General features: G+C 25.8%; 1 protein-coding gene across 1 annotated transcript in view; it reads right to left on the reverse strand.

The window, feature by feature from the left end:
• Positions 1 to 1594: 1594 nt before the first annotated feature.
• The window catches only part of LOC107445002 (uncharacterized), a 33694-nt gene continuing 14482 nt past the window's right edge, over positions 1595 to 20806 (reverse strand). Inside the window, 8 exon segments of the mRNA XM_087159430.1 lie at positions 1595 to 4773; positions 7109 to 7296; positions 8753 to 8881; positions 9955 to 10058; positions 11826 to 11940; positions 12018 to 12156; positions 12301 to 12379; positions 16185 to 16323. Coding sequence (XP_087015556.1) covers positions 4434 to 4773; positions 7109 to 7296; positions 8753 to 8881; positions 9955 to 10058; positions 11826 to 11940; positions 12018 to 12156; positions 12301 to 12379; positions 16185 to 16323 — 1233 coding nt within the window. The 3' untranslated portion in view covers positions 1595 to 4433.

Genomic DNA, 20806 nt, shown 5'->3' on the forward strand with positions numbered 1-20806 from the left:
ATTTAAGGTTATTTATTTAAAAAATCCTAACTTTTTAGATAATTTCTAATTTTGTTATTTAAACTTGTAAATCTGATTATTAAACCAGTTTCCAAACTATGTTTTAAGTTTATTATCAATTTAATATATTCTATAAAATGTTGAAAATAAACATATAACTAATTTTTAAATCATAATTGTGCATAGTTTTCACTTATTGATTTAAACTTATTTTTCTTTTATAAGTCGTAAGTGATAATATAGGGGGGGGGGGGAAACAATTTATTGTTTCATTACTAATTTATTGAATTTGTATGCGTAAAAGTCAAATTCTTTTTTTTAAACACTAATATACAATACAGAGCTCAGCACAAACTAATACAAAAAAGAGATAAATACAAATGAATTTAGAAGCAGTACTATACATAGTATAAATACAGTAAGCAAATTTCAAATCTTTTTTAGTGGTTTTGTCTGCTAATTTGAATTACTGGCAATTTCAGATAACTAGGGGAAAAAAGAAAAAAAAACTCATCATATAAAAATTTGGACTGATCAAAAATTTCATTTCTCAAATTTTAATTAATGGTGAAAATTTACTATATTTGAACATATTAGTCATCAATTATCTGGCAATGCTGCATATAAAATCAAAATGTGAAATGGCAAGTTTTTACTGATCACATTTTTGAAAAAATTGTTATGCATATTCACTATGTTAGCACATCTTAATGTACTAACATTATAGAATTAGTTTTAAGATATTACAATTTTCTTTCTAATCACTAGGGATATAAAATGTCTCAAAGCTTGCACAATTTTTGATTTTAATGGAAAACGTCCCCTTCTTATAAAAAAAATTTATTATTAGTTGTTTAAGCAAATTGGAACACTGAACAGTATGATCACAATTTACATTTTCATAACTTAAATTATCATAACTCTCCTGGGGTTATGATAATTAATAATTAACATGAAACTAAAATATACGAGTGTTAAAATGTATAAAATTTGGTATTGATATGTGATACATCAAAGTGTAAATCTCATTATTGCTGTAAACTAAGGTTCTTTTCTTCCTGATTTGTAAATTTTACTTTTTACAGGAGTAAAAACTTGATCCAAATTCTGGGAATAAACAATATAAGTCAACGAATTATAATTTTGCCATAATAATGCATTAAGGTGGGCCCAAAAAAATCAAAGTATCTAAATCATAAAAGTGTCTTATGTATCTGAAATCCATTAAAACTGCCAACTACCATTATTTAGAAGCAAGCAATATTTTATAACTCTGAATTGATGTCTGCTAAATTCCCAATGGGGCATAAGTTATAAATATAAAACGAGAAAAAAAGTGCTTAAAATTCATAAAATTATAAAAATGTTTGGATTTTATGAAATGTAAGATTGGTTTGCGACAGGACTTAAAAATTATCAACTCTTAACAATGTTTGTAATTACATAAATATTATAATTTAAAATCTTGAGCTTCCTCAAATGTACCAAATTTCAGATGTTAAACAATATCGGATCAACTTCGAATCTTAAATAAATAAAATAAATAATGTGTATATATACCACACTTCACTTAGATATAATCCTACTAGAAAAGTTTAATGTAAAAAATTTATTATCTTTGAAACAGCAGAAGATATTAATTTATAATCCTAAAAATTGTACAATTATTATTAATACAAAACATAATACAAAACATTATAAATACAATAAAGTAATTTTCTAGAGCTATTGTAAACCAGTATGCACAATCTACAATTTTTTTTTTATAACTTTTAACATTTTAAGCTTTTTTAGTCTAAATTTATACAACATTCGGCCTAATGAGGTAGCAGAAGATTCAGAGTTCAATTGCACTTCGACACCAAATATCAAAACTCAATTTAATAAAATTAGAAAATGTAGTACAGTTTCAGAATTAAATAAAGATGAACAACGTCTACTTATCTAATGAGATTACAATTGAAGATCCCAGCAATTTTGAAGCTATTCAATATTATACGAAAATAATAAAACTGACTGTCAAAATTCGATAAATCAGAATCAAAAATGAGGGAAGTAAATTCATTAAGTATAACTGAATATAATATCAAAGGCAACGAGCAAATTGACAGATTATATACATATATTTTTTAAGAATAACTTTTTGACAAAACAAACATCAAAAATCATTTACCGTCAAAAGCATAAACATTACAAACCAAACACCAAAAACCATATTCAAATCATCAAAAAACTACGGTAAGCAATAATGATAAGAAAATATACTTAAATAAGACATAAGCAATTCTGTAGAGTAAAGATTAATTTACAATTAATTTAAAGTAATTAAAGAATACTTAAAGTAGTAAAGTATACTTAACATAATGTTTGCCTCAATTTCAATTGGATTTCTGATTCATAAAATATTTTAAAACGAATTACAGTGAGAAATTTTATATTTTATTAAAAAAGAAATTTTGAAATAAATATTTTAAGCAAAAATTAGAAAGAAAGCTAATTAACTGATCACGGTGCGTGCAAAAATAAATTATTTGTTATAAAATAAAGCACATTTAACAAGTGCTTAAATATTTTTAAACCAACTAAAAAAATTACAAAAGTGGAATATATATCTCTTATTATTAATTAAATATAAGAACATTAGTAATGATATTTGAAGCTTGAAATATTAAATTTAAAATGCTGTTGAGCAATAGTTTTATACTATTACAAAAAAATATCATTCAAGATTTTCGACAATAGGTATTCCGATTAAGCTTTTTGATTTTGCAGTTACATTCTTAATTAAAACTACAAAAATTTGCAAAATCTATCTGTCAAATAAGAAAAGGAGCTTGTATATGATTTATATAAAAATTAGCATCTTTATCAGTAATATGTGCTTCATTTACTCATACTTATATATAGCCAGTGATTACATTTTATTTAAAAAAAACTCACATATATATATTAAAAGTTTTTGTTTTGTAAATGTTTACAAAAGTTTCTATTACTAACTGACTTTTTTACTACAAATCTAAAACAAATTTTAAACTATTTCTGTCTATTTTGTAAAAATTGGAGCTTTACCCAGAAAAGTAAAATGGCATATTTTGAAAAATTGGACTTTTAAATGTAGATAATGAATTTAATATGCAATATTTAAATAAAACTAAAACAATAGAAATACAAAATGATGTTCTCATCATGTATGGTGTCTAAAGTTAGAAAAATTCAGAAGTAAAACTGACAAATAAATGTGTCTAAAGATTTTCTTCTAGAAATCTTTTTAAAGATAATAGATAAAATATAGACACAATGGACTATTATTTGAAATTCAACTCAATATTTACAAACATATCACTTTTTAAATTTTTAATAAATTATTCTAACACAAAAATAATGAGAAGCAATTTTAGTGATAGATCTGAAAGCACTTTTAGCCTATAAGTTTGAAGAAAAATAATAGATGCTCTGTAATAAATATAGTTAACTTTAACAATGCGTAAGGGAAATATATTTCATTGAATTCAATAAATTGACAGATATTCATAAAATAAATGCACAAAGCACTTGTCATCATTAGGCTGAACTAGAAAATATTTTGAGATACAATAACTTTTCTACTACTTATACCAGACATAATACATTAAAATGCACATCTTTGACCAGAATTAATTCTGTTTTTTAAATAAAAAGATAAACTATGAAAGACTACTAGAATGTTTCATAAAAAAGGCACTTAGCATTTGTATAAAAATTTTAAAATGCTATTAAATATGCAAATATATTTAGAATTTCATAAATCATTTGCATAGTTAAATTTAAAAGTACTCTAAATATAATACATCTAATTTAGGCCTACACATTGCACTAATGAATACTAATACTAGCAAAGCAACAGTTTCAACTATTTAGCTTGTATGTATTCAATTTTTCAGACCAATTTACATAAATGCATTTACTATAATTAATTAAGTTTTTCATCGGAATTATTCATGTTTTTAAATATAAAAAAAAAAACTATTAAAGACTGCTAGAAATGTGTTTCATAAAAAAGGCACTTGGATATGTATAAAAATATATCAAACAATATTATTTACGCAAATGAACTTGAAGTTTCGTAAATCATTTGAATAGTTATACTAAAAAATCCTCAAAATATAATTTACACATCTAATTTAGGCCTACATATTGCACTAGTGAATGCTGATACTGGCAAAGGAGTCATTTCAACTATTTAGCTTGTACATATTCAATTTTTCAGACCTATTTACATAAATGCACATGAAAAAATATTTTGGTATATGAGATTACTAAGTAGAGATGAATGATATCAACAATACAAGAAAGCAAAATTTTTGTAAATAGTTAAAATGTATGATCATTGTATTCAGTTTACAAATGTAAGTACACCAAAGATAAATTAAATATAACCAAACAAAACATGGAGATCATTTTCCCTTTGCAAAAAAGTTAATTCTACGACTTTCAATGTCCTCAGCAGCAGCTTTCAGTTTTGCCAAGTTATCCTCTTCAAAGGACTGAATAGCAGATATATTGTCTGTTTTTATAACATCCCCTTCAGCTGCAAAACCTTCTAAATTAACTGAATCCTCTTCACAGATTGAAGTATTCCTCACAGTCCGAGCCCAGTTAGGAAGATCATCATTTAGTATCGGTGGAGAAGTAAATACTGGAAAAGATGATGAGGGACTATCTTCAAATACTGAAGTAGAAGGCGAACTTTGTAATGATGTTGAAAGATCTGCTTTCCAAAGTGGGGATAATGATCTAAAATTTTCAGTTTAAAACACTTTATCACAGTACTATATTTCAGAATATGAAAAGAAAAGTTTAATACTGTTATAGCAAGCTTTTTAAAGAAGCACTTTCTTTCTAAAAATATTTTAGAGTTTTTTCCAAAACAAACTACTTCAAAAATCAGGAAATTGAAAAGGATATAGTATTTAAATAAAAGCATTTGGTTTTAATTATAAAAAAATTCATACAGCAGTCTCTGCTCAATTTTGCCACAGTTAATACAGTAGGGAACCGATTATCCGGAACGATCGGGACCATCACTATTCCGGATAAATGATTTTTCCGGTTTTCTGAATCGCTACAAAAAGCCGTTTTTTTTATTGTTAAACCCAACTAAAAAAATAAATATTTGGAAAAAGAAGAAAACCTAAAAGAAGAAATCTTAAAAAGAAGAAAAAACGATGAAGGAATACACTAATGATTATTTGCAAAATGATGGTAAGGTAAACATCTATCAAAAAAGAAAGAAAAAACCTAAAATCCTGTGAGGAAAAAAAAATTTTTTTTTAAAAAAAATGGCGGGAAAATTTATAGAATTTCGTTCCGGTTTTTCAGTTTTCCGATTTCCGGATAACGGGTTCTGTACTGTAATTCGCTTATTGTTATTAAAATACTATGGTCAAATTTTTTCTCAATTCAATAGAGTAATTTAGAAGGAACCTTTTCCTTCCCTGCGCTATTAATTCGATGCATGAGAATTCTTCCTCTTTCACTTTAGATGCGCTTTTAACTAAAGGTAGACTGGTATATGGTGATCAGCTGTCAATACCGCATGAACATTTTAACGTCTTAAAAGAGCATTCTTATCTGAACCAAGATTGAGCATGAAGCATTTTATGCCTGCTTCTTTGCAAAAGGTTAGATGGTATGGATAGCACAAAGGGAAGAGATTTAACATTAAAAAAAAATTTCAACACTTTAAATCTATATGAAAGATTACCAAAAATAAGTCAACGCATTGCTGTACCACAATGAAATATTTCTCATCTCTACTTTGCAAAATTTTGAGAAACTCTGATGGTCTCATTAGGCAAAATAAAAACAAAGAGAGCAAATGAAATAAAACTGGTAAAGGTAACTCAAATAAGCTCTAAGACTGTGGTTTGAAAATTTATCGCTACATATATTCATTTCTAATTGTCGATCAATTAATGTTATTAAAGTCATTGTGCTAAAAAAAATTTACATAAAGTGAGGACTACTGTAGTATCTATTTTTATCAAAATGATAGACTTGAATGAAAGTTAAATTTGCATGAATTATTCTAAAGAATCAGAGTTGTTTCTTTGAAGCATGCCATAGATAAATTAGAAATAACACCAACAAAGAAAAGTGATTTATTTTTAGGGTTCAGTCTAGTATGACAACAATCGCAGCCAAATGTTGCTAAACCATACTCAATTTTTCGCCTTGAAATATGTTTGGAATTTATAAAATAGTAATGAAAAGTAATTTTTTGCATCGAATTCCAAGCATTAAAAAAAAAAAAATTCTGTTATACTAATTTCATTATTCTACACATGGTATTCAAATAAAATAAATGGAAGTGTCTGGTACAAATTTTTTTTAATTTATATGTTTAAATTTCAAATCTGCATGTTATGCTGTGCTTTGCATTCATGTAATGACAGAATAATTGTTCATCAATAAATTAATATTTTATACTCTTTTAAAATTTACTTTTCTTAAAATTTCATAATTTTTAAATAAATAATTTTTAATATAATATTTTGCTAATTCTTTTTTTCTCAATTTTCCATATTTATTTAGTCCCAGCATTTTAATCTCTAGGTTGAATCTACTTACTAATATTTCCCCCCATTAATTTTAATTAATATTAATCTTCAATAATTCTGGAGTAATGAACTTAATTAATTTCAGGGTGTTATATATGACAATTACTAATTTTTGATGTGTATCATAACATGAATTATGTAATTGTAAAGTTCAATTTTTTTTCTCAAGTTTGTCAACCATATTAAGTTTTTGGACCACGAAATGAATACCTAAGTGGTTCTAACAAAATTTTTATTGTTAGTTTGAATCCTATTTCTTTTACTATAGATTATAAAACATCTAAAAATAATCTTTAATTTGACTACATTAAAGTACATATTGGAACAATTAAGTAAAAAACCTCAGACACAAAATTATATACACTAAAATAGAGACTATCTCTTTGTATTTTTGACTAAGTACAAGTAGCTAAAACTTTGACAGGAAACTTCAATCAAAAAGCATTAAACAATGTTTTAGAAACACAAATTAAAGTAATTCAATGAACATAAAATAATGTAGTACTTACTTTGCCATACTATCTGGGTAACTTAGACATTCCTTTAGCTGATGTATAGCTGGGACAGATGTAACTCCATTTTTTGTTGTTAAAACACAAAAAGAAGGCACTGAGTTTGAGCATTTTGGGCTATTCGATGAACTTTGCTTCATAAAACTTTTAATCAAGACTAACTTTTGAGCTTCAAGCTTTGATTTCTATAAAAAATAAAATATATAATTTTATTTTAACAAAAACAATAAAATAAAATACTAAGTTCAGATAAACTAAGAAAAACTGAAATTGTTTCTTTCCCCCATGACCGAAAATATAATATTTAAACACAGAAAAAAGGGAAATTTTGATTTAAAAATAACAAGTCTTAACCTTAGTTTTTATGGAATTATATATAATTCAATAAAAGACTTTCAGAAAGATAAAAGTAATAGCTAGATCTTTAACTTCCCATTACTAGTACAAATATGCACAAAAATTTCCCTGACAAGCATAATTTTTCCATTGAATAACATGGAGGAAAACTGGTTTTCTGGGAAGGAAAGTAACCAGATTGTACACTAAATTGAGTTTAAAGTGTGCGTCGAGGTACATTTTTACAGAGTAGCTCAGAGTGCTGTTTAAAGGATTAGCAAGGTTTTGTTTAAATTACTTAGAAAAATACTGCATGTAACCACTATAGTTTATAAAAATAAATAAAAATCTGTAGTTGATTAATTTCATTTCAAAATGTGTATTTCTTAATTAAGAGTATTGCATAGTAGATATGATTTTTTTAAAATAACTTTAGCAAATGCAATTAATGGAGTTATGTTACTACCACTTTTTATACTTTCAGAATTTTTAAACAGAAAAGGTTTTTTAATAACGTTGAGCATGAAAAGTTAAAAGTATGTGAATAGTAATAGACTTTTGGTGTTTCACATTTATATACTACATGAAATTTTAATTTGTATTTATATTATTAGTATGTAAATCATTTAAAATGCATGTTTTAATTTTGTAGATATTTTCCTTTGATATTAAGTAGCTTTTTTTATAATAGATTTTTTTAAATGTAATTTTTTTAATGAATAATTAAATTTTCACAATCTTATTCAATGAAGAATAATGAATACATTCATTAAAATTTCCACTTCATTGAAATCCAATCCAGTCTTTTAGAAGAACCTTTGCTGATTGAAAGTATTTCCGAAAATGATCTATTTGTGGAACATTTCACCATACTTAAGATAGAATTTCAAAACAACTTTTTTTGTTTTGTAACATTTTATACTGGTGCTGTCTTTTAGTTTTCCTCTTAAGCTGCAAAACTCATTATAAACAGACATGTTAAATTTACTTAAAAGTTAAGGCAACAAATAATAATATTTAAAAAAAACCTTTATGATGGAATTATGTCTTCTTATTCATGAGATTAGTTTAATTTTCTGTCAACTACAGTTGGATAACAGTTAGATTTCATTTAGATGTTCGATGCTCAAGAAAAATGTATTGTGTACATGCACATAAAGATAATGAATTTTAAAAACTTAGGATATCTGACAAAAACAATTGAACTAACACAGTGTGATTAAAAAATCAAATACTAAATTCCATGTAAATGTAATTTTGACTCAATTTACATCCAACACAAATTCTAATAAAATTTTACAATACCTCCTCTTTAATTTGAGCAAGAGTTGAAGCAAGTTCTTCTTTTTGTTCACTCACAGTTTTGTCTTCCTTACTTTTACAGATTCTTCCATCATTTGATAAAGATGATTCGTCAGGTGGATGGTTTTCCTTCTGCCCAATCACAATTCAGAATCAATTAAAAATGCACTACCACAACAATAAACATTAATAATGTACAAATTATAGGAAAACAGTAAATGAATATAATTTTCTTCCTTTCCTATATAGGGAAACTATCAAAATTGTGACATGATGTATTTGAAAGATTTGACTAGGCGAGTGAGGTAATACCTATCCTCAAATTTATAAATTTTTTCCAGGATTCCCCTAGTGCACTGAAATCTTGTAAAATCTTATTGTGGAACTCTTGCATGTTGACAATTGCAATACACTTTTTAAGTAAAGATTACTCAATTCAATAATTTACAATAATTGTTACTGTTTGTCCAGGCTTCAGCACTTCAAAATAAAAAAAAATCACAAATATTTCCCCAGACACACACAGAAGCACTTTTTTGGTATATAAACTTTTCTTAGCTGCTCCTTGTGGCATTAAGAGAGAGCCTATACCTTTAGCATTTTAGATTTTTATCAAGTACCTATATTTCTCCTCAAATGATCAGCAATTGAAAAATACCCTTCTAGAGAACTGCTGAGGCAATAAGCTACACGTGGTAGACCGCTTAACCTTGTTTTCTTTGGACAGATTTTGCAAAGACCAATAACATACTCTTCTCACTCTACCAATTTGCTGCAAATGTTTTTATGGGGTCAGCCAAGGTTTGTTAAGAGAGTTTGACTGTTCCTTGATTGTTTAATTAAGATTTCCTTCCACTTTCACACGCCATTGGGTCTAAAGTTGTCAGTCTTTCTGATCAATACAAGTTGGAAAAACAATAATTGCCAGATCCGACCTTAAAAAACCACCTTTGGCATAAAAGATAAAAGCATAGTAATTTAATATTTCCGAATGATATATTATATATTATCTAAGATGAATATCATATGGACATGGTAGACACTAGGGAAAAAATGTGCTTTAAATAACCTTAGTTGAAATAAATGCATAAAAGATTTTATTTTCAACAGCAAAATTAAAAGATCGTTAATAGCTGTTTAGTAATTCAATCTGGTTAAATTAATAAATGAAAGTAAACAGATACAAGTGTAAAAGGTATACATACCTGGCAAATATTTGTGTTTTCATTGCTTTTCAGGTTCAGTATCTCAAATTTTAAAGTTTCCACTTCCTCAGATAAATTCTTGTTATCACTAACTTTGCTTGCAACTAAAATAAATATAATTTAATACAGATAGCATTTTAAAATTATACAAAAGTATAACCTCTAATTATATTATTACTCAACTCATTCAATCGCTTTTAAAATTTGAGAAACAATATAAGCACTGTGATGCCATTATAAGCATTACAAAATTTCATAAATTTAATTTTCATAACCATTTTTAATCAAATTTTAATTAAATTGAACTAATTATTTAAATTTTATCACATTTTATAAAAAGAAAATTATCACTCGCTTGATCCATTTTTTTTCTCTTCTTAACAATTAATGTAAGGGCTAACTTTTTAGTTCAATACAAATGTATATCTCATTAATTCACTGGCACAACTAAATTTAATATCAAAATCTATTTCCAACTCTTTATTCCTTAAGCTGTTATTTCTCTAACCACAAAAATGCTTCAGTTACAGGGTTATATTAATTTCTCACAATCTTATTGGTGATTACGCTACAGCCAAATTATTTCAAATTTAATATTAATAATGTAGGCTGGCTTTGTCTTTGGCTATTTTATCTTTTGATAAATTCCTAATTATAGATCTCTTACGATGCTCTTAACTGTCCGTTGGAATAATTCAGTCACTGCTTTTTTAAAATTCTTGCCATTAGCATTATCTCTTATAATAGACATGAAGAGATGCATTTTTTAAAACACGGTGAAATTTTCCGCAAATTAATTACAGTCGGACTGAGGGGGTTTCCTCTATTATTAATTCTTTCCTTTTTTTCCCCTCTTATAATAAAAGAATTGAGCAGTGACCGAGGACAAAATTAAACTTGAAAGTTGTAATAGACATAAGACGACAATTATAATATTTTATAAAATTACGAGAGCAAGTCTTCCTGAAAAAATTAAATTTCAATAAAAACAAGGTTTAAAATCACAAATAGTAATTTTTGTTATTAAAAGTTATACACGTGTCAAGATGGTACATTTTTATCAGTAGGATAAATGGCATGGATGGTAAAAACAGAGACAATTTAATCTGATAGAGCTTATATCACGCTAAAGAGATAAATATACAGTTAAAGGTAAAACAGTAAAAAAATAATGATTTCCCAATGTTTGGCAAATATGATACAGCAAGAAAATCATTAACAACATAGTTTATTAATTTATTTATTGACGGTGTAGAAACTTTTCTGAAAATCCAGGTCTACATATAAAGTAAACTTCATGCATTGACCTAATGATTTTCAAATACGGTGTCGCAATAAGATCATTAACAAAAGAGTTTCATGCTTCATGCCTTGATTTGGTTTCTATACCAAAGACAAAAAGTTCATTATTAATGATCTTATTGCTATACCATATTTCTCAAAGATTTGGATTTATTTTAATGTTTTACCTTTAACTATATATCGACACCTTTAACTCTTTAGTAGGACATATAACCTCTGTTAGATCAAATCTCTCTGTTTTTATCAACCCTACCATTCATCCTGCTGATGAAGATGTACCATTGTGACACCAAAATGTGCATAGGTTTAAACATAAATTTTTTTTACCATTTGTGATTTTAAATAATGTTTTTAATAATATATATATATATTTTTTTAATTAAGTATGCACTTAACTATCAGGGCGTTACATTTACTTTAGCACAAGTCATTCAACAGATGTGATAATTTTTTGCTTGCCCTCATTTCTTAGTAAAAATAGATGGATAATGGCACAATGAAAAGAGAGATATAACACACATATAATGTACATTAAGTTCACAAAAGAAAGAAATTAAAAATCAACTAACTTATCTGCTGCACTTGTGTAAACATGGCACTGAATTTCTGTACTAACTCCTCCTTAAAATTATTTCCATTCAAAATAGCAGTTAAGCAAGGTAAAGCATTTTGATATAATTTATCCTAAATACAAATAGAAATAATTTACAAATAGAAATTTTCTTAAATACTAACTAGAATGTCTATTACAAAAACATTACTCCAACAGAAGAAAGAACTGCTTCCAATTGCTGCTCAATGAAATGCAAACTTAGCCTATACTCTTCAATTTCTTTAAAGGCCATTTGAAAGCGATTCTCATAATTAGATATCATAGAGTTGTACATTTCCTCAGTTGAGCTAAAATTTTAATAATAAAAACAATCACAAACAGTTTCAAAATAAAGTTTATTTAAAAAAAATAAAAAAATTCAAATATTCAAAACAGCATAAGAAACTAAAAATGCCTTTAAAAAAATATGCATGTATAAGTTATGTTCTAACCTTTTTGCAAGAGATTCTGTTTTCCACTTTCCTCTCTGATTTGAACTTCTTTGTAATAAATGAGATGTACTAATATTTGCTATAAAGAAGACAACATTTAAGTAAACTTAGTAACATTTTTATAACTATCTATATCATGTAAAACACATAAATATATGTGGACACATATATCTATAAAAATTTCTGTTTTTGCATTGGCAACAAAGAGCTAAACAAAACTGAGCAATATGTTGGGCAGAAATGAAAACATGAACAAGAGCTGATCATAAAAACCAATAAATTATATTATGTTTATGTATATATTATTTGTGAATGTTATGTATTTATGTATTCATGAAAGTAACTTAAAATTATGAATAAATTTAAACAAATTGTTAAAAAAATATTATTCTGTTTTTTAACAGAAAAGAATTAATGATTTAATACTGAAAAATAATTGAGAAAATCACATCATCATAATAATTATATTGTATTAGATAAAATAATATATTAGATTAAATAATAATTATACTATGGAATTATTAGCAATAATAAAAATACTAAAAATTTTGTGTGTGTGTGTGCGTGTCATGCAACTTGACCACAACAACAAGATTACATCTTCAACCTATTCTGTTATCCAGTTTTTTTTTTTAATTTAAAATATTTTTTTAAAAACATTTTATTTAAAAAAAGATTATTACTAAAAAGTTTTCTTTGTCAATTTATAAAATTTTTCCATGTGCAAATCCATTTCGGGCAAATCCGTGGCTGAAATTATGAGCAAAACAGGCAATTCATGCTTCTTTCTCTTTTCTATTTTTTTTTCTTAAATAAATATTTATTTTTTTAAATTATAGTCAACTTCTTTAAATTATCCAGTATAATATTACCTTGCGCACATCCATCCTTGGTAACTAGCAAATCAAACGCACTTCAGTAATGCAGTAAGAACGCACTTTAAAACAAAACTCCTCTAGTTACGCTTTTATCTCAATTTGCGCTTTTGTTTTCACATTTTGCAATTTGGCAATCTTGTTACGATAATATCTTAAATCATTCTTGAAAGATTTTCGGTTCATGTAAATTCATTTGATTTCGCTACTCGCTTTACAGATTATGTTTTATTCTGTTTTTTCCTTACATTTTATTTTCTGTTTTCACGTGCTACTTTTACTTATTGTGTTCTATTTCATTTTTTGCAATTTTTGTAAAAATTGAGTGCTCCTCACACTATTGTACTGATATATTTTGCTTTGGCTATATTGATACAATATCAAAAAGCACTCTTTTTGGCGGATATAATCGTGTGGGCTGATGAAAAGATTATATCTTTAATTTTCCGGATTTTTTACAAGATTTCCATTTTTTTTTTTAGTTTTTGTTATTTTTATTATTAATTTTCTTTTCCCCCCTTTTATCAATAGCCGGAAATTTTCCTTTGTTTTATCTTCATTTTGAACTTATATATATATATATATATATATATATATATATATATATATATATATAAGTTCAAAATGAAGAATAAAACAAAGAAAAATTATAGACATATGAAAAAAAGGGGGTGGGAAATAATAAGTAAAAAAAAAAAAAAACAACAAACAATATTTTATTTAAAAAAAAAAAAAAAAAAGTGAAATGTTAATTAAAAAGCCGGAAAAAAAAGATATAATCTTTTCTTCAGCCCACACGATTATATCCGCAAAACAGAGTGCTTTCTGATATTGTATCAATAAAGCCAAAGCAAAATATATTAATACAATAGTGTGAGGAGCACTCAAAAAAAATTTTTTTATTTTTTTTTTATAAAATAACTACGTAAAAATAGATCATAAAAAGTAAATATAACATGTAAAAACAGATAATAAAATAAAATAAAAAGAAAAAATAAAATAAAAAGAAAAAACATTAAAAAGGGGGGACTATAAAGCGAGTAGCAAAATCATAACAACTTACTTGGACAGTTATTTTTCAAGAATGATTTAAAAATGTTTTCGCAGAAAGATTGCCAGATTACAAAATATGAAAACAAAAGATGAAAACAAAAGCGCAAATTGAGTGTAACAAAAGGGTTCTAAAGTGTCGTTCTTACTGCACTGCTGAAGTGATTTGTTATTCTGAGTTTTGATTTGTTAGTTACCAAGGATGGGCCCGAAATGGATGTGCACAAGGTAATATTATACTGGATAATTTTAAAAATTGATCATAAATAGTTTTAGAAGATAGATGTTTATTTAAGAAAAAATATAAAATAGAAAAGAGAAACATAAATTGCCTGCTTTGTAAATAATTTTAGCCGCGGATTTGCACGATATGGATTAGTACATAGAAAAATTATTTAAATTATCAAAGAAAAAATTTTAATAGATAATTTTTAACACGGATTTGCCCGAAATGGATTTGCACATAGAAAAATTAACAAAGAAAAAATTTTAGCAGATAATTTTAACCACGGATTTGCACATGGAATTGTATAAATTAATAAAGAAATTTTTAGCAAACAATTTATCCACGGATTTGCCCGAAATGGATTTGCACATGGAAAAACTGTATAGATTAACAAGGGAAATTATTTAGCAAAGGAATTTTTAGTAAATAATTCTAACCACGGATTTGCCCGAAATGGATTTGCACATGGAAAGATTAACAGAGAAAAAATTTTAGTACATAATTATAGCCACGGATTTGCCCGAAATGGATTTGCACATGGAAAAATTACATAAATTAACAAAGAAATTATTTAGTAAATAATTTTGGCAATGAATTTTGGCCTGAAATGGATTTGCACATGGGAAAATCATAAAAATTAACAAAAAAAAAATGTTTAGAAAATATATCCACCAAAATATACGATTAATTCAATGATTTTATATAAAATTTTATTACATTAGTTGGGTATCCATTGTTTTTTATCAGATTTTGAAAGAGTTTATCGATTTGTATTTTGGATAAATAAATATTACTACATATTCTTTTAATTCTGTTCATTTCATTAAAAGTGGTATTTAAATAGATGCTCCTAGAAACATTAGAATTCCAAGTAACTAGTTTATTAATATTAAAATTAAAATCATTTCTTTTATCGTATAAATCAACAAAGCAGATATTTTCAACTTTCATAATACCCAAATCCAAAAAATTGAAATTAATATTATCATCATGATTACGAAGTAAGATTAATTCCTCAGGGTATATATCACTCAATAAAACAGTAAAATCTTGGAAATTAAAGATAATTAAGTCATCAATATATCTAAAAACAAATTTAATACTCAGAGTAAAATTTTTTTCATAATAATGCAAAAATAAGTTAGCTAAGAGAGATGAATAATTAGATCCCTGTGGTATTCCATTAATTTGAAGAAAGATATCCCTTCCATTGTAAAGATAATTACTAAAAAGACAAAAATTAATCAGAATTTCCCAATAATCAAAATCGCAATAAAGGATATTTTTAAAATCATGGTAATAATTCAAAAGGACATCTTTTAGTTTAGAAAGGGGAATGCTATTGAAAAGATCCTGGAAATCAAAAGTCGCAATAGAATTAATTTTATTATGTTTAATGAAATCTAAAATCGGTTGATTATTAGTGATTATCCAAGAGAAACCTTCTTTAGTAATATAGTTAATAATCTTATTTAAGTAGTTAGAGAAAATGGTGCCAGGTTTAGTTAAATAAGTATTCGACTCACATGTGATAAATATATATATGTGATATATATATATATATATATATATATATATATATATACACACACACACTATTTTATATATATTTGAGCTGAATAAGAAATCTGATTTCTTAAAGGTAAAATTTTTAAACTACTAAATTCAAACCTTATTGTAAATAACTATTTACTAATAGTACAAATCATATCAATAGTATTCATTAGAATTACCTATTTTCTTATCAGGATTCTTATCCACAAGAACCTGGTTTAATCTATTTTTCATTTGAGTAAGGTTAGTTTCAATTTTTTTGATTTCACGCTGGTATGCAACTTTTTGCTGTTGAATTTGAGCAGACAATTTCTTTGACTGTAATTTGAAAAAAAAAGTGATGTTATAAAATAAAATTTATTTATTAATTCAATATAACAGCAACATAGAAATATATATTAAATATAATATGACTATTTTAAAATTAATAAGTAAAGTTTAGAAAAGGTTCAAAAGTTACACATAAATGCTCTTAACATAGCTACTAACTTTCCCACTTATTGTGAAGAAATTAACCTAGTGCCAATGAAGTAAAACAAAACGATAAATATAACTTTCTTGTACATTTTAAACATAACATAAAAGTTTTGTCTAACATGTTTGTTACCATCAGTTGGCCCTATTTATACTATTGGAATGACTTATAAGTTTTCTTTATTTAGATTATATGATAATAAACACACATAACTTTTTTAACCTTTTCCAGGGGGCTGTGACAGCAGTTGTCACATCTGAACTTGGGTTCCACTGGTGGGCATGTGACACTTTCAGCGTAGGAATAGGGGAAGGAAACTCCACCGCAGTTAAGACAGAGGATCAAATAACAGGGGGATGTGTTTTATTGTTTTAGTCTATACGAGAGGTCTCACCTTTTTAAGTTAAGGGGAGAAAAGTTTCTTTACTTTTCCCACCTACTTTGAAACATCTATTCCAAGTTCGGGTACTTGCTTGTTTGTATGCCGTTTTCTTAAGTTTTTTTTAGTCAGTATAAAAGTTGCTATTTTTTTTGTATAAATTTTTTTGTTCAAGTTTAGGCCATTTTTTGAAAAAAATAATTTTTTTATTACAAATTTAATTCAACGAATATTTTCAAAAGTACATAAAAAATATGGAATATCGAGAATCGAAAAGCATTCTTTTAAGTGAATTAACTCAAATTGAAATAAAATGTAAAAGCAATATATTTTACAGAAACTTAAATAAATGAAGCTTTTTTAGGTTCTGTTTTAATTTCGTTTTATAAAATCAGCTAACGGAATTTTAAAATTTTGATTATAATTGCTGAATTTTTTGTGAAATTTTTTTTTGAAATAAAAGTTTTAAAAGTAATTCCTATTTATTTACATCGCATAAAATATGACCCTCATCTAATATTTTACTATGAAGAATACGTTTTTTGTATTTATTTAATATAATAAACATTACTTTTTCCTACAACAATAATTTTAAAATATCATTGTCTTCGTTATTCAAAACAAGAATTGAAATAAAAGTTTTAAAAACAATTCCTATTATTTAAATAATATATAATATGAGCCTTAAGTATTTTACTATGAATAATGCATTTTTTGTATATATTTAATATAATAAGCATTACTTTTTCCTACAACAATAATTTCAAAATATCAGTATCTTCGTTATTCAAAACAAGAATTTTAATAAAAGTTTACATTTCCTATTTATTAACATAACATATAATATGACCCTCAACTAATATTTTACTATGAAGAATACATTTTTTGTATATATTTAACATAATAAACATTACTTTTTCCTACAACAATAATTTCAAAATATCAATATCTTTGTTATTCAAAACAAGAATTGAAATAAAAGTTTTAAAGCAAATTCTTATTATTTACATAACATATAATATGAGCCTTAAGAAATATTTTACTATGAAGAATGCATATTTTGTATATATTTAATATAATAAACATTACTTTTTCCTACAACAATAATTTCCAAAATATCAATATCTTCGTTATTCAAAACAGGAATTTTAATAAAAGTTTTAGAAACATTTCCTATTTATTAACATAACATATAATATGACCCTCAACTAATATTTTACTATGAAGAATACATTTTTTGTATATATTTAATATAATAAACATAACTTTTTACCACAACAATAATTTACAAAATATCAATCTCTTCGTTATTCAAAACAAGAATTAAAATAAAAGTTTAAAAAAAAAATTCCTATTATTTACATAACATATAATATGTCGCTTAAGTAATAATTTACAACGAAGAAAGCATTTTTTGTATATATTTAATGCAATAAACAATACTTTTTACCACAACAATAATTTCCAAAATATCAATATCTTCGTTATTCAAAACAAGAATTGAAATAAAAGTTTTAAAAAAAAATCCTATTATTTACATAACATATAATATGTCGCTTAAGTAATAATTTACAAAGAAGAAAGCATTTTTTGTATATATTTAATGTAATAAACATAACTTTTCACCACAACAATAATTTCCAAAATATCAATATCTTCGTTATTCAAAACAAGAATTTTAATAAAAGTTTTTTTAAAAATTCCTATTTGTTAACATAACATATAATATGACCCTGAACTAATATTTTACTTTGAAGAATACATTTTTTGTATATATTTCATATAATAAACATTACTTTTTCTTACAACAATAATTTCAAAATATCAATATCTTCGTTATTCAAAGCAAGAATTGAAATAAAAGTTTTAAAAAAAATTCTTATTATTTACATGACATATAATATGATCCTTAAATAATAATTTACAATGAAGAATGCATGTTTTGTATATATTGAATATAATAATCATAACTTTTTCCTACAACAATAATTTCAAAATATCAATGTCTTCGTTATTCAAAACAAGAATTTAAATAAAAGTTTTAAAAAAATTCTTATTTATTCACATAACATATTAGATATGACTCAACTAATATTTCACTATGAAGAATATATTATTTGCGTATATTTAATAAAATGAACATTACTTTTTACTGAAAAAATAATTCTAATATATCAATGACTTCGTTATTCAAAACAGGAATTGAAATTAAAGTTTACACAGAAAATGATTTTCAAATATTTTTTTGAATTTGGAGAATATATGCGAAGCAGGGAACAAATAGCTTATAGTATTAAAAAAATTTCAGAAAATTTTTTTTCAATGCTGAATTTATAGACAAATTTTAAAATTTCAAAGAATTTAAAAAATAAAACTGAAATAAGGAATAACATTTTTTTGCAAAAACCGTAAAATATATTACTAAAATACTACTATTACAACTTCTTGCAAACTATAAAATGAACATTTTGAATTTAAATTTAAATGTATATCATACAGAATTTAATGTTAAACATGTCAAATGAAAGAAATAGTGCTACCTTATGCATAGAGTTTAAATCAACAGAAAGTACAACTTTTAATTAATAATAATGGAAAAAAATCTAAGGAATCTCAGAGCAATTTCTTACAAACCCATTTCTTTTATCCTATAAACTATGATTAAGTGATGTGATACTCTTCAAAACATTGTCCTAAACAAAGTCCTAAGCCACAAGCTTTGCATTGTACATTTGTCTTTTTCCCTATTTTTGATTTTTGACATTGGACACATCGTCTCCGTTTCAGAGATTTTTCGGGCCAATGACCAACAGAATTTGTTATAATTCTATTTGGAGATGATGAATTGTTTAGAGAAAGTCCTATTAATTGTTCAATTAGTGAAATGCGGAAATCTCTATGATCAATTTTAAATTTTTGTTTTTTCAAAATAAATGAGTTTAAAACAGCTATATTCAATAAGTGAAAAAACAGCTTTATCGGCCATTTTTGGGTTTTTCTAGAGAAACCATAGGAATTTGCCATTCTATCACTAAGGTTGACAAACCCCATATTTTTGTTGTAGCATTGCACAACCAAAGGCTTTTTGTTATTGTCTTCTCCAGTTGATAAGTTTTCAGCTGTTGCAGCATGCATGCTGCTAAGAACAAACACTTCTCTCTTATCCTTCCAACACACAGCCATTAATCCATTAGAAGTCTTGGCATTAACTGTTCCTTTTTTTAAGCATGATAAGTCCTTAGGAAATTTTTTTCGATTTTTTCGAACTGTACCACAACTGTTGATTTGATGAGTGTCCCTCAATTCTGCAAATAATTCAGGGGATGAAAAAAAATCATCCACAAACAAATTATGCCCTTTATTTCCATAGTCCTTAATAAGATTTAAGACGACAGATGACGCCGAACTTTGTCCTGGCGAGCATTCTGCTTTGTCTTTTCCTAGATAGACTCTCATATCCAAAGTACAGGCAGTTTCGTCGCAAAGTTTATAAATTTTAATGCCCCAGCGCTTGTGCTTTTTTGGAATGTACTGTCTGAAAACTACTCGACCTTTAAATGTAATTATAACCTCATCAACAACCAAATTTTGCTCTGGAGTATAGGCATTTTTAAAGTTGGAAATTAACTTATCGAATAATTTTCTCAATTTCCATAGTCTGTCGTTATTCGCATTGGTTTTGTCTGGAGCTTCGTCATTATTTGCAAAGTGCAAATTACTCAGTATTTGCTTGAATCGATCAAGGCTCATAACATTTCTAAAAAATGGAGTTTCTAAGGAAGATCGTTTTGTCCAATAATCAGAAATAGTGTCTTTAATACAATGTCCACTGAGCAGACACAACGAAAAAAATGATAAAAGTTCCATTCGTGTTAAATGCTTCCATTCAGCATGGTGGGATCGTTTCTTTTCAGATAATTGATCGCCTGTTATTTTATTTTTCCTTT

The sequence above is a fragment of the Parasteatoda tepidariorum genome, chromosome 3 (assembly GCF_982258835.1).
Source record: "Parasteatoda tepidariorum strain Cologne lab strain chromosome 3, Ptep-v5.0, whole genome shotgun sequence".
Classification (NCBI taxonomy): domain Eukaryota; kingdom Metazoa; phylum Arthropoda; class Arachnida; order Araneae; family Theridiidae; genus Parasteatoda; species Parasteatoda tepidariorum.